The sequence below is a fragment of the Rosa chinensis genome, chromosome 6, assembly GCF_002994745.2.
Source record: "Rosa chinensis cultivar Old Blush chromosome 6, RchiOBHm-V2, whole genome shotgun sequence".
NCBI lineage: Eukaryota > Viridiplantae > Streptophyta > Magnoliopsida > Rosales > Rosaceae > Rosa > Rosa chinensis.
The window spans coordinates 37469777-37497280 of record NC_037093.1 but is presented as its reverse complement, the minus strand read 5'-3'; the positions used below and the strand labels follow the sequence as shown (position 1 = coordinate 37497280).

The following is a 27504-nucleotide window of genomic DNA, read 5'->3' as shown; positions in this document are numbered from 1 at the left end:
GAATGAGGATAGCGCTAGAAACCTTTGGGTAGCGCTTCGTGAATGTTTTAACAACATTCACAATTTTCCGAACTTAGAAGCATGATGGAATTATCTCTGCTTCTCTAACTTTGACAAAGTTATGGAATATTGTTCGGAAGCTCTCCGCATCAGACATTGATGCATGCCTGTGAAAAACTATCACAGAAGAACAATTGATTGAGAAAACCTTCAATACCTTCCCTGTCTATGCTATGAGGTCCTCTGATTTATTCCGGACTCATGTAAACGCAAGACGGATCACAAATTTCCATAAGCTAATTGGAGCTATGGCATGTGTTGAAAGGCACAGCCACGAACTTTGTGAATGGAAAATATGGTAGGCCTCAAGATGACTACCATGAGCACCGTTCAATGGCTAGAAGAAGTTGCCATGGATGATATAATCAACATGCTCATGAAGGTAATCGCCAAAGTTGGCAAATACATGATGACCAAAGGAGTCACGACGTTGGGGGTTGGGGGTTGGACACCATGGCGCCACTTTTGGCCATGGTAACAATATTCCAACGCCAATGGTCCTAGGGAACATTTATATTGCATCAATACGCCTCAATCAAGAGAGCATCCTCTACATTATGTTTTATGGAGTACTTGATCAATGGTGATCAAGATATCGAGTTCAAAAAGACTTTAAATCTGGCAATGAAGACAAAATGCCGTAGATTTTTATTTCGAATAGTCTTTTCCAAGAATTATGTAATGGCAATTATGCCTTAATCAATAAATGACAATTTTGTATTAACTCTTTCTCAAGTGGCGCATCCAATGAAGTATGATGTCTAGGAAAGTGATTGAGATTAGTGGTACTTAAGAGAGCCTCGCTCCACCAACATCTCTCTCTACTTCCCTGATCATATTTGATTGAAGTTACCAAACGGATTGAGTGACTACGATTTGTCTAAGTTTGATTTTTATTTTGGATTAGACTTTGGTTAAGAAACTTTGATGTAATCATTGGCTATTTTATTAATAAAGTATCGATTTATTTTATCTCATGTCTTGGACATATCTTAAATTCGAACTGTATTATTTCAAAGATATAAGAGCCAATGGTTTTTATGTGGAAACACATTGTGAGAATGGACAAGAGTTCCTTTGCATCACCTCTAATGACTACGGACATAAACGAGTCTTAGAGAAACTTATGTGTCGCTCTAGTGGGTTGTATGCAACCACTATTTGCATCATTGAATCCAACCATGTCATGAGAGATGACTTATGGGATTCTGACACATATAGGCTTTGACATGACCGTTTGGGACACCCAGGTCGTGATATGATGATCCGTATATTAAAGACTTCACATGGACATCCATTCTTCAGAACGAAGAGAAGTAAGGACCAAAAATTGGTTCAAGGAGATGCACCTACGCCTCACGGCGCCATGACTGTGCAAAACCGACCACACATGGCCGGCGCCGCCTACCCCCTGCGGCCACTATATGGCATTGACGCCATACCCCCTAATTCCCCTCCTCTTGTTACTTCTGCAGTCACTTGTGACTTCATGGCTCAACCAAAATCCTCATTGGTTGTTTCTAAAACCCATATTTCGTTCTGCAAAGCCTGCTCGTTAGCCAAATTGGGATGGAGACCATCCTATGCAAAAGACACTAAAGAAAATCTTCCATTCTTACATACAATCTAAGGGGATTATGTGGACCGCTTCAACTAACTTGCGGACCGTTTAGATGTTTTATGGTGTTTGTTGACACATAGACATGCTGGTTACATGTCACTCTATCGTCCACTTGTAATGCTGCTTATGCTACACTCCTAGCATATATCATATGACAACGGGCTCACTCCCCAGATCATCCTATTCTGTCAATTGGACTTGACGATGTTAGAGAGTTTACATCAAAGACTTTCGATGAATATTGCAATGGGACTGATGTTGGACATCATATTCTCATGAACACACCCAAATGGCCTCGCGAAAACGACTACGATGGTAGTCAGGACATTGGTAATGCGCATCAATCTCCTTATATCCGCTTGGGGTGATGCAATATCGCATGCAGCTATGCTAATTCGTCTACGACCTACCGCCACTCAATCTACCTCGGCGTTACAGCTAATGACTTGGTACAAGTATCGTACTTACACACATTTGAGTGAGTCATTTATGTACCAATTGCGCTGCCACAGTGCTATATGATGGGTCTTTACAAACGAATGGGCAACTACGTTGGATTTGAGACTGCAACAATCGTCCGCCACTTAATACCCTTGCAAGGTGATCTCGTTACCACTAGATTTGTGGGTTGTCACTTTGATGAGACAGTCTTCCCGTCGTTAGGGGGAGATAAGAACACGGATGTTCAGCAGGAACGACAGGAATTGTCGTGGCCTGTCCCCACTATGTCTCATCTCGATCCCCATTAAAGTGACGAGATCACACAAATATGCTACAAACATGCCTGCAAGGAGGGACGTCCCTACGAGAGGACATAGCGCCACCCTACACGGAGGTAGGCATGGCGCCAACACCAAAGAGAGTGACACTCTGGCGTTATAGGCCATGGCTCCAGCTAGGATGCGTGGGAGGCCCGTGGGTTCGAATGATACTTTGGCACATTCCAATCCTTTGATCATCAAGACTCAAAATCCGTCTCATGAGAATCTTCCAGATTATGATTATCGTTGGGGGACTCCTCAACGTCAGAACCTATTCCTGAGAATATAGAGCTCTATGAAAATTACACTAGTGTACATGAGATGTGGGATAGAAACTCCATCATAATTGATGATGTAGTTGCGCATTTCGTTGTGCATTAGTTTGTTGAGTCTAATGATATTAACCATGCTTCGTTGATGAATGAATGACAACGTAGAGAAATTTGGCCTAAATGGAAATATGCGATCCAGGTTAAGTTGGATTCTCTAACGAAGAGGAAGGTTTTTGAGCCAATGATGCCAACACCTCCTAACATAAAACCTGTTGACTAATGGGTCTTCGTTAGAAAGTGTAGTGAGAAAAGGAGATGGTAATCTCACCTTATGGCGCAAGGATTCTCATAAAACGCCCTGGAATCGACTACGATGAGACATATTCTCTCGTAATGGATGTCACTACACTCCACTACCCTGTCAGTTTGGTAGTTTCCGAATAACTTATCATGCAGCTTACAAATGTGGTCACTACGTATCTCTATGGGGATCTAGATACAGAATATAATGAAGGTTCTTGTAGACTTCATTTACCCAAATCAAGTGGCTCTAGACCACGGAGCGCGTTTGCAATGAGGTTGAAACGCTCACTAAAGTGACTACTTGATTGGGAAGGGATATGATGAACTATGCCCGTGCGTTTCCATGACAAGTTCCGGATTTGCAATTGTTGCAGTTTATGTTGATAAACATAATTAGAACCCTTGAGAATTAAGGGAAACTGCTGAACACCAGAAATCCGAGTTTGAGATGAAAGACCTTGGGAGTACATGGTTTTTGTCTAGATTTAGAACTTATATACCGTGTTGATGAATGCTTTGGCATTTTGATAAAGTCAAGATGCACTCCCATGACCATCTGTAGTCTTGACCCTAAAAGGGATACGTTTCGTCCCATGGATGATGACGAAGACGTATTAATTGGCAGAAGTGCCTTACCTAAGTGCAATAGGCGCATTATTGTACTTAACACAATACAAGATCAGACACCTCATTTGTTATGAACTTGTTGGCTAGAAGTAGCCCTGCGCCAACGCGTTGCCATTGAATTGGTGTAAAGACAATTTTTCGATACTTAAAAGGTACGATAGATACGGGCTTGTTTTATCCCTACAGAGAGAAGGAATGACGGAAGAATGGGATTGGACCCCATTAGGCATAATGCCGCCGTCCATGGTGGCCAGCGCCATCCTCCTCCTTCCATCCATCAAAACGACAATGATGTTTTGATGGGTTTTGCTGATGCAGGGTACCTCTCTGACCCTCACAAAGGTCGCTCCCGTACGGGTTATATCTTTACCATGGGAAGTACTGCGATATCTTAGAGGTCTACAAAACAGACCCTTGTTGCTACTTCCTCAAATCATGCAGAGATTATTGCTCTACATGAAGCTGTGCGAGAATGTATATGGCTAAGGTCTATAATTAGACATATTCGAGGAAGTTGTGGTTTGAAGTCTACCACGGATGAACCTACATGCATTTATGAGGATAATGTAGCTTGTATTGAGCAAATGAAGTTAGGTTTCATCAAGGGCGACCACACCAAACATATATCGCCTAAATTCTTTTATAATCAGCAACAACAATCACTTCTAAAGATTGAAGTGAATCAAATCCGATCAGAGGATAATATAGCGGACTTATTCACTAAGTCGTTACCTAAATCCACTTTCGAGAAACATGTGAAGAGAATCGGATTGAGAAAGTTATCCGAACTCCCATGATTGTACTAATCAAGGGGAGATATCGACATCAGGGGGAGTTATGATGTCTACATGTTGGATCTCGAAGAGTGAAGGACGTGTTGTACTCTTTTTCTCCTCCTCGAGCTTGTTTTTGCCCCACAGGGTTTTTCACTCGAGCAAAGTTTTTAACGAGGCAACGGATGAAGCATCACCACCAAGTTTGAGCGGCACAAGGGGGAGTGTTGAAGGAAATCAGCTTTGTGTGCCTAATCAAACTAGGATTAGTTCCATGATTATAATAGGAGAGAAGGTTCTAGAATTCCTAGTCCTACTCGGATTAGTTTTCCTTATATCATTAGAACATGTACTTTGTAATCCCTATATATAGGGCTCCTATTCTCAATAATGAAACACATAATTCTCTCATCCTAAAACACAAACCAAGTCTAATAGAAGATATCTAGTAGTGTCAAGTATATGTGAAACCTAAATGTAAACAGCGTGCTCTTAAGATGGTAGCTGAAGGCGATGAATTCTCCTCCAAATGATCAAATCCAAACAATGCTTCAAAGCCTAAACCCCATGCTCCTTAAGGAAACAACATTGAGAACTAGCGATGAGGACTGAACTCTCATCAAACCGAAATAAATTATGCATCCATCCTTGAAAATTGAAAAAAAGCGATTGAGGCAATTGATACACTTGAAAACTATAAATTAGCAAGCTTTGGGTTACTAATGAAATGAGTTGCAGTCTTACAACTTGTGACAACTGATGACCCTTGTATGTAGTGAGCTTACAAAGAAATAAACCAGAAACATAGTAAAAATATTCCTACTTTGGAGGCCCTTGAAAAATCGGAACACCTAAGTAAACAAAAGAGTATCCTCCCAAATATCTAAAAGGTGTTGAACAATGATCTCTCTTGGGTCCACAAACTTGGTAAGAAAAACTCAAGCATATTCATCCAAGAAGCGAATTAAAGCACAAACACGTCTAGAATTACCTTGCATGAAGACCACTATATCCTTCATTAATCCGCTATAAGCACATGAGAAGTAGGTGTAACCCTCCTTGGATCAGCAATGCCTCTGACTTAATGTAAGAAACTAATCTTGTAATTCCACGACTTATAACCTCCTCTAGTATGCAAAATAGAAATGAGATCTCCTTGCGAAAACCTTTTGACCAAATAAAGAATCTAAATTACTGTGCATTAATTAGACTTCAGAGATAAGTAGACTTCAAAATATTATGCAACCAAGTATCAAACAGAGGAGCAAAGCTGAAAGAGCGAAGGATACAAAGCAAAAAGGCCCAATCAATAGCATAAGAAGCCTTACTAATTAGGTTGAATTGTTTCCAACTCCCAGCTCCAATTACATGCTCATATCCGAAGTGTTGACCCAAAGAACATAAACATATAAAAGTTCTCCATAAAACGAAACCAGACAATCATCATAAACCAAACTTTTGAAGCTAAGATAGTATAACAAAGAGTTTGTCACATAATTGGGGCTTTAGACTTTGCCCCTAACAAAAGAAAGCTAGCCACACATTGTTCTGAAATCACTAAATAAAAACATGTAAAGTTGAATTACAAGAAAAGTAAAAATCATAAAATAGGCTAGGAGGTGAAGGCCACAGCAACAATTTTTGAGACAATATTCGATGCAAGAACTCTTCCAAGGTGATGATCACGGCAATGATTGATGGCAAATGTGGATGATGTGGATGGCAACTCTTCCTTGGATGGTGAAATCGAAAACTTTGTGTATTAGAGAGGTTATGGACGAGAAAGCTTCGTAAGGTGATGTTAATTGAAACCTCTTTATATAGGGGATGCCAACTTTGTCTTCTCTTTGACGTTTGCTTGCAATTTACTTCTCTAGTTGCTTTAGATTTTCCTTTGATTGGTGCACATATTGGGAACCAATGAATTAAATTCATGTCATTGGAATTGGGTCATCAAATCAAGCTGTAATCTTGAAGTATTCCTCTCGCTTCTCTTTATCGTCCATAGCTTGTTGAACCTTATATTTTACACGGCAAAATAGCCTTATAATCTTCACGGCAATATGACTCCTTGTTGGAATAGGATTTGACTTTTAGTTCCTTCTTTTTTTTTTGCATAAGATTTCCTTATTGAACTAATTGATTTCTTTTTTCAATTATTCTTGAAGCTTCTTCAAGATTCTTAAGCTCTCCTTGTGCAACTAGGATTCCATATTCATCTAGAAGAATCTCATCTTGACATCCTCCATGCCTTTGACCTTTTTCCTTGGGCCTTTTTGCATCCAAATAATTCCTCTTTGCTCCTTTGTATTTTTCTTTGCTCTAATATTCACCTAAAAATAAAACAAAATTAAAAACTATATATTAAGAAAAATAACTAAGTAAAATGTAAAGGATTAAATAATGTATTCGTCATATTTTATGTTCCTATCAATGACACTTCTTATCTATGAGATTTATACATAAAAAAAAAAAAAGCAAGCGTGATTGATCTACGATAAGCGGCCTTTTGTAAAAGCACTCTAGTTAGGTAAGAGGAAAAAAAAAAATCTAAGAAGCCACGGTTTCAATTTATCTGCCATTAATTTTGTGATAGTGTAGAAGGAAAAATTAGCAAGTCCAATTTGGCAATGGTCTGCAATGCTGTCAACTTTTTGTTTTTTACGTATAAGAGTGATCATGTTGGAGTTAAATCAGTGAGGCAACATGAAATCAGTAGCGCAAAAGTTTTGCGTAGTTGTAATAACATATGTAGAAATCACAAACCAATAATGATGAAAAAACCATCCACTGAAACCATTAAGGCTAGGTGCACTAAAGTCATCCATGGATTTTATTGTAGACTGAATCATATTAATAGTATGCATTGTTGTAAGAAGAAATTTTCCTCAATTGTAATCATGTTAGGTATGACAGGCTCTAAAAGGCCTATGTTGACAATACTTTAGTCTTGAGTGAAGGTAGAACTAAAAGAATGAATTAAATAACTAACAATCAAGTTGCGATCCTATAAAAATACCTTTAATTTGTAAAGAGGATAGACATACACCATCAAAAAGCCAACACATACTAGATTTTTCGCATAAGAAAGTGTTGTACAAAGAAGTTTTGTAATGTGCTTGAGTAGCATCTTTATGTTAGTATCTCTCTTCGGAGAGGAGTATCTCTATTCGGAGAGATACTGGTCTAAGATTTCTTGTTGCAAAATATAAAAGTCATACTTAGTAAATGCGATCTCAGATTTATATGACCAAAAGAAGAAACACTCTAATCTCTCATACTATGATATATGCATGCGGTGTGTAGTTTATCAATATCTGAATCATTACTTTCAAACACCTCAAGTGATGATATACATTTGATGTGCCACGTGACTGGATGCATGTGTCTCCTTAAATTATAGGTGGGTTCTTAGGTACTTAATCTCTATGGCATAAAGTTATGCAAATTCTCTTGCTGGATATATTTGATGCTATGATTGTACATGTCATGGTGGATGTCACAAATCAAGTAGGGCTGGACATAAATTTGGCAGGAAGCCATGAATGATTATTTGCCCCCTTGAAATTCATATCGGGGCTTGGCCCTAAAAAACAGAATGCTTGCAGAGGTCGGTTGTTCGGTTTGGTGTCATAGGAGTTAATGACAAGACATGGGCTTGGGCAAAAGGTCTATGCTAATGTAGCTAGTTTCTTGTGTGTTCAGAAGAGTAGGTTGGCTGCCAGCAGGCAACAACACACGAGCTTTCAATCCTTTGGATGATACGAGAATCCATCCGGAGTCTTATGGATTTGCACAAGTATTTGCCAAAGATGTTTACAAGGTGGAAAGTGGAAATGATCATGAGGACCCTATGCAGATGGCTATAAAGCTCATTAGGGATCAACCTAGCATTTTGAAAAGCCTTGATGTTGAAAGTTAGGCTAAAACGAAAAAACTTGAGAATGAAGTCAAAAGAATTTGCTTTATAAGACAGGAATTACTGCAAGGTTTTGAGGATTGCCGTGAACAATGTGAACCATCTCGATATGCCCAAGAAGGAAAGGTATGTTGTCAATAAATGTTCTTTAATGTGTGATGTTTGAAGTCATCTGTTAGTTTCCATGATGAAATTTATCATTGATCATCGAGTCTTATTAATTGGTTCAAATTAGGTGACACAGTTACTGTGTTATTACATGACGTAACTTGTGATCCTCTGAGAGTTGGTGTTGTCAATAAAAGTTTTTTATTTTTTTTAAAAGTCATCTGTTAGTTTCCATGATGAACTTGTGATCCTGTGAGAGTTAGTGTTGTCAATAAATGTTCTTTAATGTGTGATGTTTGAAGTCATCTGTTAGTTTCAATGATGAAATTTATCGTTGGTCATCGAGTCTTATTAATTGGTTTAAAATCATGTGACACAGTGTGTTTTACCAAATTCTACAGCACTGAGTTCATGCAAGTTTTTGCCAAATCACACACTGAATAAAATAAATAAATAAAAATAAAAAAGAGAAATAAGAATGATTATGAACTGTTTGGTCTTCCTATATCTACCATTCACCTTGTTAGGAATTATGATTAATTGAGGTCACTCGGGTTTGATGCATAAATTTGCTCCTTTCTATTGTTGTTTCAATTAGAATTTGAACATGTTGATCTCTTTTTTTTGCAGACGAATGAGATGTTCAGTCTGGTTGCTGTAGACTACTCTTTGTCGTCTGGGGTGGTTCCATTCATCCGTCAGTTATATATCTTGCTCCGCACTAATCAGCAAAGTGTGAGTGATGCCTTACAGTGGCCAATAGATGGAACTAGATTCGGCGTAGTTTTTGACAAGTGTTTAAAAGAAATCTTTCCGCTTCACTTTCCCGGCACAGATTATAGTCATTTTGACAAACAACTTGTCCTCTATGTAAGTACTTTCATCTCTTTGTTTCACACTCGGTATAAAATTTTATTCTCTAGGATATCAATTCTGTTGTTTTTATATTTTTAGGTTTAACACTTGGTTTACATTTTAGGGGTTTGTGGCTGATGGAAGGTGGTGGAAGCATGAGGAGAACCTATTTAGAAAAGGTTCTCCAGAGTTGCTTATTCACATCAAGTCTAGAAACATGAGTAACTTATTCACCAATTCTCATCTTAAGAATGTTTTGCAGCCTACCAAGAAGAGGGGTGGGTACTAAATGTTTGAAATCTCGATCTAATTACATTCTGTAAAAATCTTAGACTTGTATCTCGTATCATGTTGCTTTTTTTAACACACAAACAGTTTGTTGGCTGTTGTGGCAAGAGCCCCTAGGAGGGTTTTGGATGGGATGGACCTTATATAGATTGGACTGATCTTTATAAAGTCTTAATTTAAAACCAGCTTATATTACATTCAGTGGTATGCACCTATATAACTAGCTTAATTATGTTGTGGTTTGATGAAGAGTATTTATCTCATGTTTGGATTATTAGAATGCATTATTCATATGCATATTACTTAAGTCTTTCAATTGATAATGTACAAATTTTTTGGCCAAGTCTGATATTAGTCACATAAGTCTGGGTGATGAGTAGTAGTTGGTAATAGTATGAGCACATGTTCATGCTGACCCCTAAAGATTATGATAATAGTCAAGGAATGAAACTTGAATGTCAAATCTTACCAATAGATTCATTCAAGACGGAGAGTTGAAAGCTACAGATAGTAGAGCCCAACAATGTGGGTGGGCATGAATAGATATCTATGGAAGGTAAGTTGTTTTTGTACCAAAAGTGAATATCTATAAAATAGCACCTCTTTTTTTAATGCTTTAGATGACTTTGTAGCTGCTAGCTTATTCTTCAAAAATTTGCGAAAAAGTGATTCTCATACATGCTATTGTTGTATTTATGATGGGTTGATTATATTTTGTCTTAGAAGTGTTACACTGCACACGCCTGGAATGGTTTGCGAGTTTAGTAGTTTAACCATGTATCTGACATACCAGATACCTCTATACTATCTGGGAAAAGGTACTGCGGTGGAAGTTTCATTTTCTAAGTGTGTAGGTTGAGTCCACATAGCAGCTTGCTACATGCAGTACTTTTTTGTGATACTTGGCAGCTTTTAAGTACTTTGTCTCTTAGATGGAGTCACTACAGTGATATGGATTGTGGGATTATTTTGGATGGATCCAAATGGTCTGAGCCTCTCCTTCTGATGCCTTGCTTTTTATATAATTAACTATGGTCAACATCCTACTTGATGTTGAACTGAGAGTAAAGATGGATTTTCTTGCCGGATGTGCAGTGGTTTTAATACTAATAACTCTACTTGGCAGTTGTGGAGACTTGCTAAACCCTTTGTCTCTGTGCATTGGTATTGTCTTGCTTTGTTTGAGCGTAAGTTCCAAAGGATGAGCTTCATCCTTTTGTTGCCTACGGAATAGACATGTACATGTTACAAAGGACTTGGGTTCTTCTTTGCCATGATATTTTTTTTTTCTTTACATTTATTTTTAGGCTTATAGGTGTAGTGTGATCATGATTTGCATATGCATGGATGATTTTCCAAACAACACAGCTGAGAGAAGCACCACTGATGTCCCTTCAATTATTAAATTCTCACACCAGCATAGCTAGTTGCACAAACACACTCATCCCCTCTCTCCCACACCAGTGACCAGTCCCCCATTACTTCTTTGATAACTCGCTTCACATTATAGTGAAGTTGTTAGAATTGATCCGGCTTTGAGTGCTTAAGCACAACCTTTGCCTAATTTCATGTTTGGGTATTTATATATTTAGAGTTGAACTGCTATAGTTGATGTTGAAGAGCTTCATCCTCTATGATAGTAAATTCAACTTCGAGTGAAACAAATGTCAGGACTCTTATGAATGAGAGAATATCCCCTCTAGTGTTGCTGATATATGCAACACTATTCGATGCCTGATGGCTTGTCTCTTTCAAGCGTTTCCTTTAAATTCTAACCATGGTTAATGAGCAAGGCTCCATTCTTGGTAACTGACCTTATTTATTTTTTTATTTTTATTTTCCGCTGCCTGGGTTAAGTTGGTTCTTTTCTTGTTGTGGGTCTTTTGTGTTCTATATATTGCTGTAAAAAAGAGGGGTACGGCTATTGCCACCCTATTATTTTCTTAGTTCATCCTACAAACATTTAAATTATTGAAAAACTATATACCCAAATGCAAAATGACTAATAAGTACACTAATATAAGGAAACTAAATATATAACCAATTAATTAAATACAAAGACTATTTAATTTCTCATTGGATAACATTAATCTTCATCTTCTCCATCCAAATTTAAATTTATTTGTCTTTTTGTTGCATCATGCCCTCCTCATCGTTAATTCGTTATTCAATTCACAAAATCATTAGTGTTTCATCAAAATCTTTGCTATCATTTTGTGGACATCGAAACTAAAAATTTAAAACACAAAAAAAAAAAAAAAAACCAAACAAAAAGAAACCTTCAGTACTCAATATCGAGATGATTGAGTACTGAAGGCTACTGTACCCCATGCAAAGAGAGGAAATAGAGTGAAAAATGAAGTTCCATTAATTGCAAGTCTTATTATAACATTTAAGCTGTCATCAATACAAATAAAGGATTATAGTGAAATATGATCTTCCACATAATGTGAAATTCAAGTCTTGGGTATTTAAATTTTTAATGTAGGAAAGCCAGTTCCCTAGTGTTGCAAAAGAAGGATTGAAGGCACAGTAGGCTTCAAGAATTCAACTGTCAATCCAAAGCGCTTGTTTGAGCTCAGAGCTCTAACTTTGCATACACCCCATCCTTCTTGAGGAGTCTGCGTGCTCATCCATCTGCATAACTCTATGATATTTAAACTGCAAGTGTGTACTCATGAATCTTTCTTAATGTAGAAGCGAAGGTAAAAGAGAAAAAGAGAAAAGGAACAGCAGCTAACCAGAGTGACTCAGCCACCGTCCATTATGCAGCTTCTATGGTTAAAAATGTCTTGCAGAACTTCTCAAACAGAAGAAAAAGAAAATAGCAGTTGGAAGTTGATCTGCGTGCTATAACAATGACAGTTCTTCCTGCCTTAATATCATTCATGAATGCATGAAGAGCCCCCCATGATAAAACGATATCATGAACAGCATAACAACTAATTGTATATATAGTTTTTGCGTCTTGTCATTGAGGACAAAATGGACAGATTCTTTCAATTTTGAAAGTACTTGCCTTCATATGATATTCAGTTTCAGAATATAGAGCACTGGTGGCCTCATCGATGATTAATATAGTTGGGTCTCTAAGAATGGTATACTCATCAGGAAGAGATGAAATGAACTCATGAGCATACTCTTGCTTTGCAGCCCATTATATATTTTCCTCTTTAATATCTCCGGACCATTTCTTATTGTTGACTTGATGTTCATATGAAATAGATTTGGTTCATGTCTGAAATGTAAATTCAAACATAATTTTACCACCAACTCAAGAAAGTTTTGTGCATTCTAACCTGATTCAGCCCCCTGGTATCCAACTCTCTGAGGGGAAAACTATCAATCTAAATCTGCTAAAAGAATGAGCTTACATATGACAGTCTAAGTGTAAAATGTGATTTTGAAAAATGATGGAAGACGAAGCTAAAAATTGATGGAGAAGAAGCAGCTTACCTGCCTAGGCATTGGTTCATAAAGCCAAAGAAAGAGATTGACAGCTGTGCTTTTTCCACTGGCACTCAGACCAACCTTGGCAAAATTAAGATGCAAGTCAGTCCTTCAATTTTCCACTCTAAGAGGGATGACAATGTCAGAATAAAACGTCTCTCATAATTGCAACCACTTCAAGAGATATTAAATTCAGAGCTTCTAGTTTCTAAAGTGTTTATAAACTGGACAAAGCATGGTAAAGATTCATCAATAAAGAATGATTATGCTTCCCCTTCAAGAGATAAGAGTGCTACCTTTTGATAAGAATTGGTCGCTGGACAACAAGTCCATCAACTGGAGAACCTTTTTCACTTGCTCCAACAGACGCACTAATGATGATACAAGGAGTCGCGAACATTACCACACACTGCAGTAAATAAGTTGCTCAGCTACTGCTCTCCGTTTAATTTTGCAGTATTCAAATACATCTAAAAGACATTTCTTTTTCTCACCTCTGCAAAATTTGACTCGAGCAAAGGGAAAAAAGAACCTTCCTAGTGTAAACTAAAGAAGAGCCAAACCTGTGCTGAGCGAGCATTGAAAGTCAAAGCCAAGAATCCATAAGCCACACTCTCAAATGTTCACAAACGCTACCTTACTAGCCATCCCTTGAACATAAAAAACTGGGATACATTATATTTGATACAGGTTTTGTTGGACACAACAATTCTGTAAAACATTGGTTATAGGTCCGTGGGTTGAAAGAGAGAAACAAACAATCTCAGTGATGTATGATTTTACCTTCATTGTCCAACTTATTTATTTTCAATGGAAATTTATCTCTTTTGGGTTCTAGATATAGGTGTTAAATGCTAACAGCAAGACACTGATATAGTGACAATACTTGGAAACCTATCTGTAACAAAAACACAACAAAACAACATAACTAGTCTAGAATTTTGCCATGCATTTGTAAGATGAATGCTCCCTATATATTACTACTCAATTACTATTCAATTTTTCATTTTTCTTGCACCACTTGCACCAACAGTTTTTAATTCACATAATATAAGATACTATGAGTTAAACTGTCTAGAAACTACAGCATTGTCAGTTGCGATCACGGTTTATTTGCCAGCAGATTTATCAGATTCTTCACTACATAACAGTAATGGATCAGGGACTCCGAGTAGATCAAAACACCGGCGCATTATAGAAGATGCTGCCTCACAAAGCAATGTTTTTCTCCTCCATAACTCCAGATTCCTAAAGATGAAGACCTTCCGAGCCTAACAATGTAAAAGAAATAAATTAGATATTCACACCTATATACTCAAACAAATCCATATATAACAAATCAAATTAACCAGCATATATTTAGTCACAAAGAAGTAAATCGGGATACCTTGAAATCATCTGAAAACGTCTTAAAGATTTGTATCAGCCGGGATAAATAACCACACAATAGACTCGGTTTGACAGATTTGCATGCTGTCATCACTGTCTGAAGAGTTCAATTTACCATAGATGCAAAACAAAAAACAAAAAAAAATCAGAACCACAAATCAAATCAAAGCAGTCATCCACAAAGATGCAATAAAAAGTCACAAGGCAGAATTCAGTTCCATTTATTAGATGCCTCACCTCAGCAAATTTCAGCAAATGTGACCCCAGTTCACATTCCAGATCTTCATCCAACACAATATCGTCGTTCTGTGTAGTTAATTAAAAAAAATTAATAAATAAAATACATCAACTTAATAGAGATAATAACCATAGGTATCAAAAGCAATGATTAAAATGAGACATAATACAGCTGAACATACTCCTTACCTCCACTTCTTTATAATGCCTCCATGTATAACAGAAAGAACCATGATCGAGAAAGTAAACATTGATTTCCTGTTCAGTAGTTTAGGAACAGCAGGAAAGATATAGAATTACATATCAGATCAATTGCATTAGTGCATACTGAACACATGTACATGTATATATACAAAATTGAATGAACAAATCTCAGATAATATGTGTTGCATTCAGATAAGAATTATGATTCACACATATAACTCAATTCACGTTAACATTTCTCATGATATTTCTATAAAATGTAACACAAATTAGTTATCTTCAGACAAACACAAGTTCCTTAAATATTGATGATAATACTGTTGGTATTAAGCATAAAAACTAATAATACTAAATGGGTGATAAGTTTACAACAAATCACAACACACGCACTCACACTTTACAGAAAAGAAGCAAGAATAACAGAGCAAAGGAATAGAGATTGCTAGAGAACAAAGCTACTGCTTTGATGTATCAAATACAAATGTACAAGCTAATCCCTTATATAGATATGGACTTATCCAACACACATATCAGACATGCAATGAATGCAAGGTCTTATTTAAAACTAAAATCATAGCTCACAACACATATATATGGAAAAAGAAAAACGTGATAGTCACTAGAAGGCAATTTGATTTGCAATTTGAACAATTACTCCTCCTATATGAGGAGTATAAAGTCATAGTTAAAGTCTATAATCCCTCACAAAGAGCTCTAGTATCTAAATTCTAATACTTCATACCAATGACCTTTACTGATACTACTTTTGGTAATCTAATTGTTACATGTAGATTGAAACAATAATAATGACAAATAAACAAATAAAAGTTTGTTTATAGGCAGAGGGAGGAGAGATAATGTTGATCTATTGACTGTAAAGTCTTATCCTATTACCAGTACTCTTAATTAGATTCATAGTTAATAGTCCCAACCAAGGACTTACGCATCATTTCAAATAAGAATAGGTGAGATATACAATGTTATTTAAAGGCAATGAGTCAAAAAAGTAAGTGTACCCTGTCATTTAGCATCCGAACAAAATCAGACTTATCATTGCCACGTCTATCATCCTGCAAGTAAACATACCTGTCAAAATAAAGAATGTCAGAGGGGAAAAATTATGCAACTCTACGACCACTAATCAAGTTGAGGTACAATATTGCAGGTAAACAGAAAGGGAAAGAAAAAGAAAAAACGAAAAAAAAGATAAACATAAGCCTACAACAGGGGTGAATACAATCTATCTAAATATAAAATATATTTGCTTGAGGTTGTTATAGACGAGCCAAAGAATCATGCTTTCAAAATTCATCACTATATAATCACCAGGAATCCAGACTTTGTTATAACTACCAAGTAACAAAGTTTCAAGACTATCTGAGCTAGAATCATTAACTAATGTGCTAGTAACAGTACAGTTACTTGATAGTCACAGAGTTGTATCAATTTTTTTTTTTTTTAACTTAGTTAACCAGAAATCCAGCACTCATGACAATAGCAATACATACAGCAGTTGACAGAGAAGGACAGCTTACTTGGCAGCAGCACAACCAATAGTTTCTGCCAATTTTTCAAGAGAATCTTCATCCCACTTGTTACCCCGGCCATCACCTGATTATGGTTCAGTTAGCTTTCTATCCACTTAAGAAAATTCAATTACAAGTTATAAAAGAAAAAGAAAAAATGTTATACCACACTTCATAAGGTGTCTTCGGGCTGCGCTCTTAGCTTCATCAAGTAGATCAAACAATTTAAAAGCTTTGACAGTATCTGATCCAGGAACAAGACCAACACCAATATGGCTAGCTTTAGGCAATGTCTTGAACGAGCCACACTCCGTTGGGAGCCAACCAGCAGTTCCAGCTAACTGAAAGAGAACATCAAGGTTACAAGTCAACCTATAACTGTACTGGTACAGGGTACAGAGAGACAGGTCTATTGCTCTTACATACCTTCATAACATTGCTCTTCTGCTGCTTCTGCTCAATAGTAATGTATATGATCCACTCGGCTTTCTCAACCTTGAGCCGATACCTATGTATTGGCAACAAAGTTAGTGGGAATAGAAACACATTCAAGTCTGACAGATGAAATATAACTGCAAAATTGAAGTGACTTACCAGAGAGCTGTGAGATCAGTTAGGATATGGTTAAAACCTTCGATCATAAAATTAGTAATGTCATCGCCCAAACGACCATTCTTGTCAATCAAGAATATATGCTGATCGTCCTTCCTTTCTGAAATCAATCCAAAACTCTTCAAGGTCTGTATAGCAGCATGAAAATACAAGTGGACGCGATCTTCCTGTCAAACAATTCAGTTTTCAATATAAATAAATTGAAGAAAATAATAATAATAATAATTAAAAACATTATAATGTATTTTTTTAGCCAAAACGAAAAAAGCACACCACCTGTCCATCGAGAATGGTAACTCCAATCCTTCTATAGATGTTCTCAAATTCTTGATAACAGAATTCAGAGACCAAGGGCCATGCCTTGATAAAGAGACATTGGAATCCACATGCTGCAAAATAAGATATGAAGTAACAAAATATGCATATCAAGCTTAAATTTCTTCTAAGATAATCCTTGTTAAAAACCAACTTGCCTGCCAGAAAAGGGCTTCAGCTGCTTTCTTGAATTCACGGTCTGCTTGGAATGTCTGACCTGATCTTCTGAGCAAGTCCTATAATTATAAAGATAGGATACAAGTCAGAACGTGGTAGTAGCAATAATATTACCAAAAAAAAAAGCAATATCATGAGAATGCTATATGAAATGGTACTTGTTTGAATATAGAGTCATCAATACAATACAGCATATGTACACAAGGGAATAAATCAGTAAAAGCCTCAATTCATTATATATAGCCCACTCACTGGATACTTGTAGGGCTTGGACTCACAAACCTACCTATATATATATAAATAAATAATAAATAAAAATAAAAAAAATGTTTCACTCACCTGCAGTCTCTGATTCTTAAACACTCGCTCATCCAATTCTCCTGGTTTCTTTCGGTACTCTGCCATGAAGTATTGAAGAAGCATACAAAACTTCATGATGCAGAATGGAGTCCTATTATTTTCCAACACAAAGACATTGATGAAGAAGAAACCCAGAGCTACATACCTTTTTACTCCAGGCACCTATGTGATTCCTCAGATGAACTTTCACCCCTGAAAACTTGAGTAATCGCATAACCGAATCAGCTACAATAGCTGATCTGAAATGGCCGACGTCGAGCTCCTCGCCAATCTCAGGTGAGTGTGATTTTCACGGGACAGTCCAGAGCCATCTTCTTCTTAAGGACTATCGCCCCCTGTAACTCCTTAGCCATCATCTTTTTCTGATATGTAGTATACTGTGGTTTGAGGATTTCGGAAGCTTCAGACTCGGCTACCCCCAGGCGCACGTCACCGGTGACATCTACCAAGGCACCGGAAAACTGATCAGGGAAGCTCATTTTGCTTGGCTGTGCCTATGGACCAGCGTCTAATGCACTATGCGGATTAGGACCTGTAATTTCCCTCGGTTTTTCTGTAATTGGGCCGGGCTCTCTCATTGGGCTTATTATTAGTCAAGTTTCATTACTTACCAGAAACAAAAAAGAGTTTATTCAAAACAAAAAAAGAGTAGGAGGCGTTGGTGGAAAAAATCTTTTCTATCTTTTTTTTTTCAATAATAATTTTTTGTTTTGTTTAAGTAAATCCAAAATATGTGTCTGGCCCAAACTCTAGGTTACTTGACCTAGTTGTAATAGGGTTTTGTATTAGAGATATTCTCAGATATGTTCATAGATATCAGATTAATTGTACGATTATCTTTTCTTGTACAACTCTGATTTTATGCTTTATAATCCTCTATATAAAATTGTCTCTATTATCAATGAAAGCACGACTCAATTCTCTCCCAATTTCAGTTTTCCTTAAATACGTTATCAGCACGAAGCCCTAACCTTGAAACAAATAGGCAAACCCTAAATTCGAATACAAAACCTTGAAGTTTTTTCTGCCTCCACCTCACACCTTAAAGAGCTTGATCCCAGGAGTCCAGAACCTGCGACGGAATCCCAAAAACCGGCTAGAAACCTACCGAACTGGCCACCGGAAGTTCCAAACCACCCGCAGCAAATACTCAACCGGTTCACCACCTTCCGGACCTCTAATTGCTACCAAATTTTTCCAACAGCAACCCCTCGATCCCAAGATTCAGGAACCGGAAGCAGAATACCAAAAACCGGTTTAAAAGTTGTTGAACCGGCCTGTAGAAAAAGCGGCAGAAGAAGAAAAGAAAGAGAAAAAAAAAAAAAAGGAGGTAGCCCATGACACAGCCCACTGCCACGTCAACCGGTGACATGCTGCCACATCAGCACCGTGACACACTGCCACGTCAGCACCGTCCATTGCCACGTCAGTTCCTGCGACGGGTCACCTCCAACGACTTTTCCAGCGGCTTTTCCAGTCACTTTCCGGCGACTTTTTCAGGCCAAATTTCTCAACGACCTATTTCAAGGTATTTATTTACTAAAACTTCCCGTTTTTGAGTTTTTATTCAATTTCACTTTTTTTTCTCAGGGACTTGCAAACTCCCTTCTTCTACCCCCCCCCCTTTATTCATTATAGGGAAGACCTAATTAAGCCAAATAGTAGGGGTTCACGCTCACTCCAAGCTTGGAGCTTGTTGAGTCCTCTAAAACTTAGAGTTTGTTGAGAAGTTATGATCGGCCACAAACACATCATTGTTTCGATCTAATCCAATTCCTCTTGGAATCGGATTTCTTGGAAGCAACTATGCTCAGAAATCCCTAATTTCTTAGAAGCGACTATGCTCATAAATTCTATTGTTTTCGTGGTAGCCTTTTACGCTCCGAAACTAATCCTAATTTCTTGTTCTCTTTCAGGATGAGTAACCTGAACAAATTGGACTTTGCTTCATTGGGAACAACTGGATTTGGATATCACAGGTGGGTGCATGATGTCTGCCAACATCTTAAGGCCAATGGAATCCTGGATACGATTCTCGAGCCTAGTCAGGACATGTTAACTATTGAGCAAGCTCAACCTTTGGAAGCAAATAGAGCAGCCTTAGAGGCAAATAAAGCGCAAGCCATGCATCATCCTAATGACTTGTCATATGGATGATTCGCTCCAGTATGAGTGTATGAATGAAGAAGACCCCAGAAGGCTGTGGGTCTCACTCGAAGAAAGATTTGGCAACGTCCGTGAGTCCCTGCTTCCTGACCTAGAAGTGAGATGGCATAGCCTCCGCTTCTGTGATTTCAAGACAGTTCTTGAATACAACTTGGAAGCACTTCGCATAAATCCTTAATGAAATTCTGTGGAAAAGATATCACAGATGCGATGTTGATTGAGAGGACTCTCTCTACCTTCCCTGTCTCTACTTTGACAGTTGCAAAGAACTATCGAACCGATGTTACTACAGGACGGATCACAAAGTTTAATGAGCTCATTGGAGCTATGAATGTCGCTGAAAAGCATGACAACTTCCTTATAAAGAACTATAATTCGAGATTCATGGAAACAAAGCATATTCCGAAGTCCAATTATAAGCGCGCTCCTAAGAGAGGGAGCCAAGAGTAAAACTCTAATCTCAGGGATACTTCTGGACATTCTGATCCATATCATAGCTCTACTTGGGAAGGTAATTGCCAAAATAGGCGAACATGGAATCGAAGAGGTCAACGTGGAAAGAGAGAGGGAGGCAACGCCCCTGGCCATATTGGTGGCGCCACCAACTAAGAGCCATTCTTATGACGCTTTCAAAGCGCCTCAATCAATGGAGTCTGAGCAAATAAATGTATGTTCTCGATGTGGAGTATCCGGTCATTGGGAACACATTTGTAGAGCTCGTGAAGAAATTGTCATTGCCTACAAAGCATATTGTGAAGCAAAAGAAGCTCACTATGTGGAACAAGAAGATCAAGAAGATGATCTAGAGTGAAGGGTTGAAGACTTCGAATCTGGCTGGAATCAATAGATCGCCAATTCTGTTTAAGTCTTTATTTTTCCAAGATATGTAATAGGCAATTACCATATACTTTGTAGTAAATGTCATTGGTTTAGTTTTTCTTCACATAGGCTCATCCAAAATGAGTATGATGTCTAGGAAGGTTTTGAGATAAGTGGTACTTAAGCGAGCTTTGCTCCACCGACATCTCTCTACTCATCTAGTCATATTTATTTTGGAGTTACCGAAAGAAGTTAAACGACTACAATTGTTTTGCATTAGCTAGTACTTGGATTAGATTCTCTTAATAGTTAAGAGACAATGATGTACTCCATTGGCTTATGAATAAAATTTTGAGTTCTTTTCATTATGACTCTATTTTGATTATGAGCATATTACTTTGTGACTACGATGGCTAGGCCATCAGTATTAGTTCAAGGACATAGAATAGCCCAAGTTCCCTTTGCCAAATGACACCTTGATTAATGTCGCAAAAGCTCTCTATGCTCCTAGGGCCAAACACACCCTATTTAGCTATTCGAACCAATGGATTCCATGTAGAAATGCATGTCGAGAAGGGAAATGAGTTCATTTGCAATACCTCTAATGATTGCGAACAAACACTACTAGAATTTTGGCCTTAGACATCACGACAATTAAATCGGTGAGTAATTCACGCGATGTCAAAGAATATCATTAACATCGATTCTTCAAATTCTGATTTGTATGTATATAACTAACATCATTTATTACTGTTGACCGATGTCTATATTTTGATTCTAAAATTTTCAAAAACGCTGACAGAGTAAGTTAAAATTGAAAATTGAAAGGGAACTGGAACCCAGCTAAAAACTTAAAACAAGATTCAAAATAAAAAGAAAGACGAGAAGAGGAGATTTCAAAACGCCAGGAGAGAGAGAGAGAGAGAGAGAGAGAGAGAGAGAGAGAGAGAGAGCGAGCGAGCGCATTCTATACTTGTCGTCCTTTTTCCTTCTTCGTAGTTTCGCTCTCTCAATCCCCAATTCCCCTACACAGAGATCTCCAATTTCTAGGGTTTCCGCCACTGTCAGATCCACCGCCCCCTCCCTCAGATCTCCTTTGATCTACTTCAACCATGGAGGCGATCGAAGAGTTGTTGCAACTGTAGACTCGATGCGCCAAGGCCAGGCCATCCTCGTCGACGAAGACGCTGACGAAAACTCTACAGCCTCCTCTCGCCGCTCCTCAATTTTCCTCAACGTCATAGCTCTCGGCAATGTTTTAAGTCAACCAATGCCTTTTTCGATTCGATTCACTGCCAATTCAATCTCTTAGATACGCCTTGTTCTCTGTTTCCAGTCCCCGATCTTTAAATCTACGCTTTCTCTTTGGGATCTTAATTCATGCATGACTTTTCCTCTCTTTGCTTCTGTCTCTAGCCCTGGACTTAGCCTAGCCTAGCTCCCAAATAACGGGATTTGAATAAAAAATCAATTTGTTAATGTTCGTATCACAATATGCTTACTCTGCTATTCAGTATGTTTCAGGAAGCCAAGTTCATCCAGCTCAGGTATTTCTATTTTCTGAAAATTTAAGTTTGAATTGGAATTAAATGGTGGTACATGCAAGATTTATGTTGTTGTGTATGTTTGTGGTTTCGTATTGGAAAGGTTTAATGTTACCCAGATTGCTGACATTTTACCTGATATGATGTTGTTCCCTAATTTCATCTGATCCTTTATATTTATGTTTCACTGTTGCAGATTTTGTTTGGGGTTCTGTACATTATAAACTTGGGAATCATGTTGTACATCTATGTGAAGATTGATGTGGTAAGCAAAATATTTGAGCCGAGTTGTGGAAGTTTCAAAATGTAACCTGATTTTGAAAATGCTGCTGATTATCTTTGTGTGGTTGCATTGTTTGTTGATTGTTGAAGTTTCATAATGTCACCTGATCTCAGTTGTAATTGTAATTATCAAATTCTCAGGTACTAGTGCAAACTATGCATCTTTTTATCTTTTGCATTGTAATTTGTTACACATAAGTGGGGCTTAATATTTCTATATATTAGATGTTTGAACTTGAGTCCACAGTTTCTTATTGAAATGTGATAATTTGTTTACTACATAGTGTGGAAATAGAAGTAAAACCAGCCAATAAAGTTTAGTCATTCATTAATTAATATCTTTACTGATCTTGAATCTAATTTCCTTTTGCTTATAAGGATTCTCTTCTGACCACAGTTTCAAGGTCAAGCTGGTAGTGATGTTTATATGTCTTTTGTTGCTAGTGTGATATCAGCTCTGAAGATGTTACAAGTTTACAACAATATGGTGCTTCCACTAAAGGTATTTTCACTTAGAATAACACCTGTGCTTTATTTCGTCCATATATATAGTGAACTATTGTGGTAATACCTTCTATTAAAATTGTAGAGTAAAGTATTGTGTGTATTGGTCCATAGAATTTGGGTGAATACAAATTTTTAAGATTGGGATTATCTCTATTGATGATTATGATTTGATGCAAATACAAATGTCACTTGCTTATGTGCAATGTTGACTTATATTGGTGAATTTCTACTGCCTATAAGTTAATTTTCCATCACTAGTGGCAATACATTCACAAAATTTGTTCAGACTTTTTAAGCAGGTAACTTGTATAGAATGTTTTTAAAAGCCAAGCTATGAATATGCAGAACATCCATGGGAGCATAGCCTATCTATACAAAACCAGAAGTACAGAATTTGGACATATTGTATCTTTTCCCAATGGAGGGTTACATGGACCCAGCTTGACAGAGATGAATATCTCTGATTATTGGAAATTGGATCCTAATCTGGTTTATCGCCACTTGTGCGTTTATAATATAAAGTAATACCTCTGGGTATGGTTTCCCTGTAATCTTTCTTGTTTTCTGATTAAGAGTTTGGTTGTCTGCAGCCAATTGATGTGAGTGTCCATGTAGCTAGTGATGAGAAGGTATGGATCTAGAAGATTCCAAATTCACCTGTGTGGAAGTGGATAGCTCGGTATAACTTAATCTCATTTTTATTTTTGTTCTGCAGAAAGTAGTGCAAAGATGGTCTTGCTATAGAATGGTATACAATGACTGTGTTACTTATTTGCAAGCCTTTTGTTTTGTATATGGAGAAGTTTAGGCCATATGTCCCCTTCTCCCTACTCTTTGTACTCTTTTTATCAGAAATAGTATTAATGAGAATTTTCTTTTGGTTACCACTTTTATTCTCATTGTGATAATTTTCTAGTGAAGAAACTGATTTATGCACATAAGAAGCAAATCACTTTTAAACTAGAAATGGAAGAAAAAAGAACGAAAACTCAACAAATTGATATAACAAACTGATGTCATAAATGATCAAGAACATCAATTCTATCTATAGAACATATGTCTAATACTGATACATAAATCAATTTCTTATGTAAAACGATGTCACAATAGGAAACAAAATCAATTTTTTTATAAACCAACCGATGTCTGGAGTCATTTTATACATCGGGACCTTATAAGAAACTGATGTCTAGAGTTATTTTTAACATCGGCTAAAAACTGATGTCTTTTTTTTCATGATCTTTAACATCACCCACTAAGACATCGGATGATTTTTTTTTTAACATCAGTTTCTAGCCGATGTCTAAGGCCAAAATTCTAGTAGTGAAAGGCGCATCTTAGAGAAGTTTTTGTGTCTCTCAAGTGGACTTATGTCACTATTTGAGCTATTAAATCCAATAAAGTCAGGAGATAAGATCTCTTGGATTTAGACACATATTGGCTTTGTCACGACAAGATATGTCATCCTGGTCATGATATGATAATCCGTCTACTAAAGACTTCACATGGACATCCATTATTTCGAGCGAAACGAAGCACGAATCAAAGGTTGATTCCTGGACTAAGTATGACCGCTGCCGCTGCCTATGGCACCGCCGCCGTCCACCACCAGCCTAGGGCTGGCACAGTCCTTGTCGCCCCGGATGATGCTGCAATCACCAATTTAATTTGCTTCCAATAGCATTTCAGATGCTCAGGCCCAACCAAATCCTCATTAGTTGCTTCTAAGGCCTCTCTCGTTTTACAAAGCTCATTTCTCAGGGAAATTAGGACTGAGACCGTCCTATGTGAAGCATATGAAAATAGTCATTCTGTTCTTACATAGAATCCGTAGGGATTCTGTGGACTGATTCAACCAACTTACAGACGTTGAAATATTTCATGAAGTTGGTTGACACGCAAACACGCTGGTCACGTGGTATGCTATTGTCCACCTGTAAATACTGCTTATACTACACTCCTAGCACATATCATATGACAACAGACTCACTCCCCGAATCATCCTATTCTGTCAATTATACTTGACAATGCTAGAGAGAGTATATCGAGGACTTTCGATGGTTATTGCAATGGGATTGATGTTGGACATCATATTCTCATGTACACACCCAAATGGTCTCGTGGAAACGACTACGATGGTAGTTCGGACATTGGTAATACGCACCAATCTCCTTATATCCGCTTGGGGTGATGCAATATCACATGCAGCTATGCTAATTCGTCATACGACCCACCGCCACTCAATCTCCCTCTGCGTTACAGCTAGTGACTGGGTACTAGTATCGTACTTACACATATTTGAGTGTGTCATTTATGTGCCAATTGCACCGCCACAACTCAATATGATGGGTCCTTACAGACGAATGGGCAACTACGTTGGATTTGAGACTCCAACAATCGTCTGCCACTTAGTACCCTTGCAAGGTAATCTCCTTACCGCTAGATTTGCGGATTGTCACTTTGATGAGACAGTCTTCCCGTCGTTAGGGGGAGATAAGAACACGGATGTTCAACAGGAATGACAGGAATTGTCGTGGTGTGTCCCCACTATGTCTCATCTTGATCCTTGTTAAAGTGACGAGATCACATATATCTGCTGCAAATATGCCTGCAAGGATGGACGTCCCTACGAGAGGATGTAAGTGTCACTCTACATGGAGGTAGGCATGGCGCCAACACCATAGAGATTGGCACTCTAGCGTTACAGGCCATGGCCCAAGCTAGGAGGCGTGGAAGGCCCGTGGATTGAAGGATACTTTGGCACAACCCAATCCTTGGATCATCGACACTCAAAATCCGTCTCATGAGAATCTTCCGAATTATGGTTATCGTTGGGGGACGCCTCAACGTCAGGACCTATTCCAGAGAATATAGAGTTCTTTGAAAATTACACTAGTGTACATGAGACGTGGGATAGAAACTCCATCATAATTGATGGTGTAGTCACCCATTTCGTTGCGCATGAGTTTGTTGAGTCCGATGATATCGAACCACACTCCGTTGATGAATGAATGCCAATGTAGAGAAAATTGGCCTAAATGGAAAGATGTGATCCAGGTTAAGTTGGATTCTCTAACGAAGAGGAAAGTTTTCGAGTCAGTGATGCCAATACCTCCTAATATAAAACTTATTGACTAATGGGTCTTTATTAGAAAGTGTGATGAGAAAACGAGATGGTAATCTCGCCTTATGGCGCAAGGCTTCTCACAAAACGCCCTGGAATCTACTATGATGAGACATATTCTCTCGTAATGGATGTCATTGCACTCCACTACCTTGTCAGTTTGGTAGTTTCCGAATAACTGAACATGCAGCTTACGAATGTGGTCACTACGTACGTATCTATATGGGGATCTAGATACGGAATATACAAAAAAGTTCATGGTGAACTTCATTTACCCAAGTCAAGTGGCTCTAAACCATAGAGCGCATTTACAATGAGGTTGAAATGCTCACTACATGATAATGTTGCATGTTTTGAACAAATGAAGAAAGGCTACATCAAAGCGACAACACCAAGTATAATTAGCAACAACAGACTCTCCTCAAGATCAAAGTGAACTAGGTTCGATCTGAGGACAGTGTGGTAGACTTGCTCACTAAGTCATTGCCTAAATTCCACTTTCGAGAAACTTGTTGGTAGCATCGTTTGCGGAAGTTATCCGAACTCTCATGACCGTAGTCATCAGGGGGAGATGTCTTCATGTATGATCTTGAAACGTGAAGGGTGTGTTGTGCTCTTTTTCCCCTTCGACCGAGGTTATTTTTGTCCCACTGGATTTTTTGTTACTCGGCAAGGTTTTTAATGAGGCAAACGAGAGGAGCACCACGTTTGGGCGACACAAGGGGGAGTGTTTAAGTAAATCCAGAATATGTGTCTGGCCCAAACTCTAGGTCACTTGACCTAGTTGTAATAGGGTTTTCTATTAGAGATATTCTCGGAGATATTCATAGATATCCGATTAATTGTACGATTATTTTTTCTTGTACAACTCTAATTCTATGGCTTATAACCCTTTATATAAAGAGACCCCTATTATCAATGAAAGCACGACTCAATTCTCCCCCAATTTCAGTTTTCCTTAAACATATTTTTAATTGAGTACAATAATACAGTGAAAATTATTAACACAAACTGCCACATAATTTTGTATACAAAATTTTAAAATTAATTTGATAGTTTAAAGCTTATTTTCACATCTATAATTTGCGAAGTTAATCAATGTTGGTCCAAATATTTTTTGGGGAGTGCAATTTGCACACCCAAATTTTCAAACCACACACCATTTTATTTTTTTAATAATATTTCAACTCACATCTTTTTACACT

At 37.7% G+C, this 27504-nt stretch overlaps 1 protein-coding gene across 20 annotated transcripts; it reads right to left on the bottom strand.

The window, feature by feature from the left end:
- Nucleotides 1–11934: 11934 nt before the first annotated feature.
- Nucleotides 11935–18380, bottom strand: LOC112168881 (arginine--tRNA ligase, cytoplasmic). Of its 20 annotated transcripts, none has more exons than XM_040509551.1 (16): nucleotides 18003–18380; nucleotides 17837–17926; nucleotides 17282–17556; nucleotides 16988–17172; nucleotides 16820–16901; nucleotides 16560–16734; nucleotides 16403–16478; nucleotides 15884–15953; nucleotides 14853–14921; nucleotides 14664–14732; nucleotides 14425–14523; nucleotides 13334–14308; nucleotides 13044–13118; nucleotides 12887–12940; nucleotides 12329–12387; nucleotides 11935–12234 (listed from the first exon to the last, which is right to left on the bottom strand). In XM_040509551.1, exons 4-12 carry the CDS (start codon nucleotides 17032–17034, stop codon nucleotides 14147–14149), a joined length of 849 nt encoding a protein of 282 aa, XP_040365485.1. In that variant the 5' UTR covers nucleotides 17035–17172; nucleotides 17282–17556; nucleotides 17837–17926; nucleotides 18003–18380; the 3' UTR covers nucleotides 11935–12234; nucleotides 12329–12387; nucleotides 12887–12940; nucleotides 13044–13118; nucleotides 13334–14146. The 20 variants fall into 20 exon arrangements, with proteins under 20 accessions (XP_040365485.1, XP_024161586.1, XP_040365484.1 ...); XM_024305818.2 differs by having other exon boundaries at nucleotides 11935–12224; XM_040509550.1 differs by having other exon boundaries at nucleotides 11935–12248; nucleotides 12887–13118.
- Between the last annotated feature and the right edge of the window lie 9124 nt (nucleotides 18381–27504).

Bases quoted from the DNA above. Each gene is read 5' to 3' on its own strand.
- LOC112168881 (XM_024305804.2), bottom strand. From the start codon at position 17,034: ATGATCGAAGGTTTTAACCATATCCTAACTGATCTCACAGCTCTCTG. The intron at 15,954-16,402 runs GTAAGCTGTCCT...TTATTTTGACAG, and splicing joins ATTGGTTGTGCTGCTGCCAA to GTATGTTTACTTGCAGGATG. The intron at 14,733-14,852 runs GTAAGGAGTATG...TTAACTACACAG, and splicing joins GGCATTATAAAGAAGTGGAG to AACGACGATATTGTGTTGGA.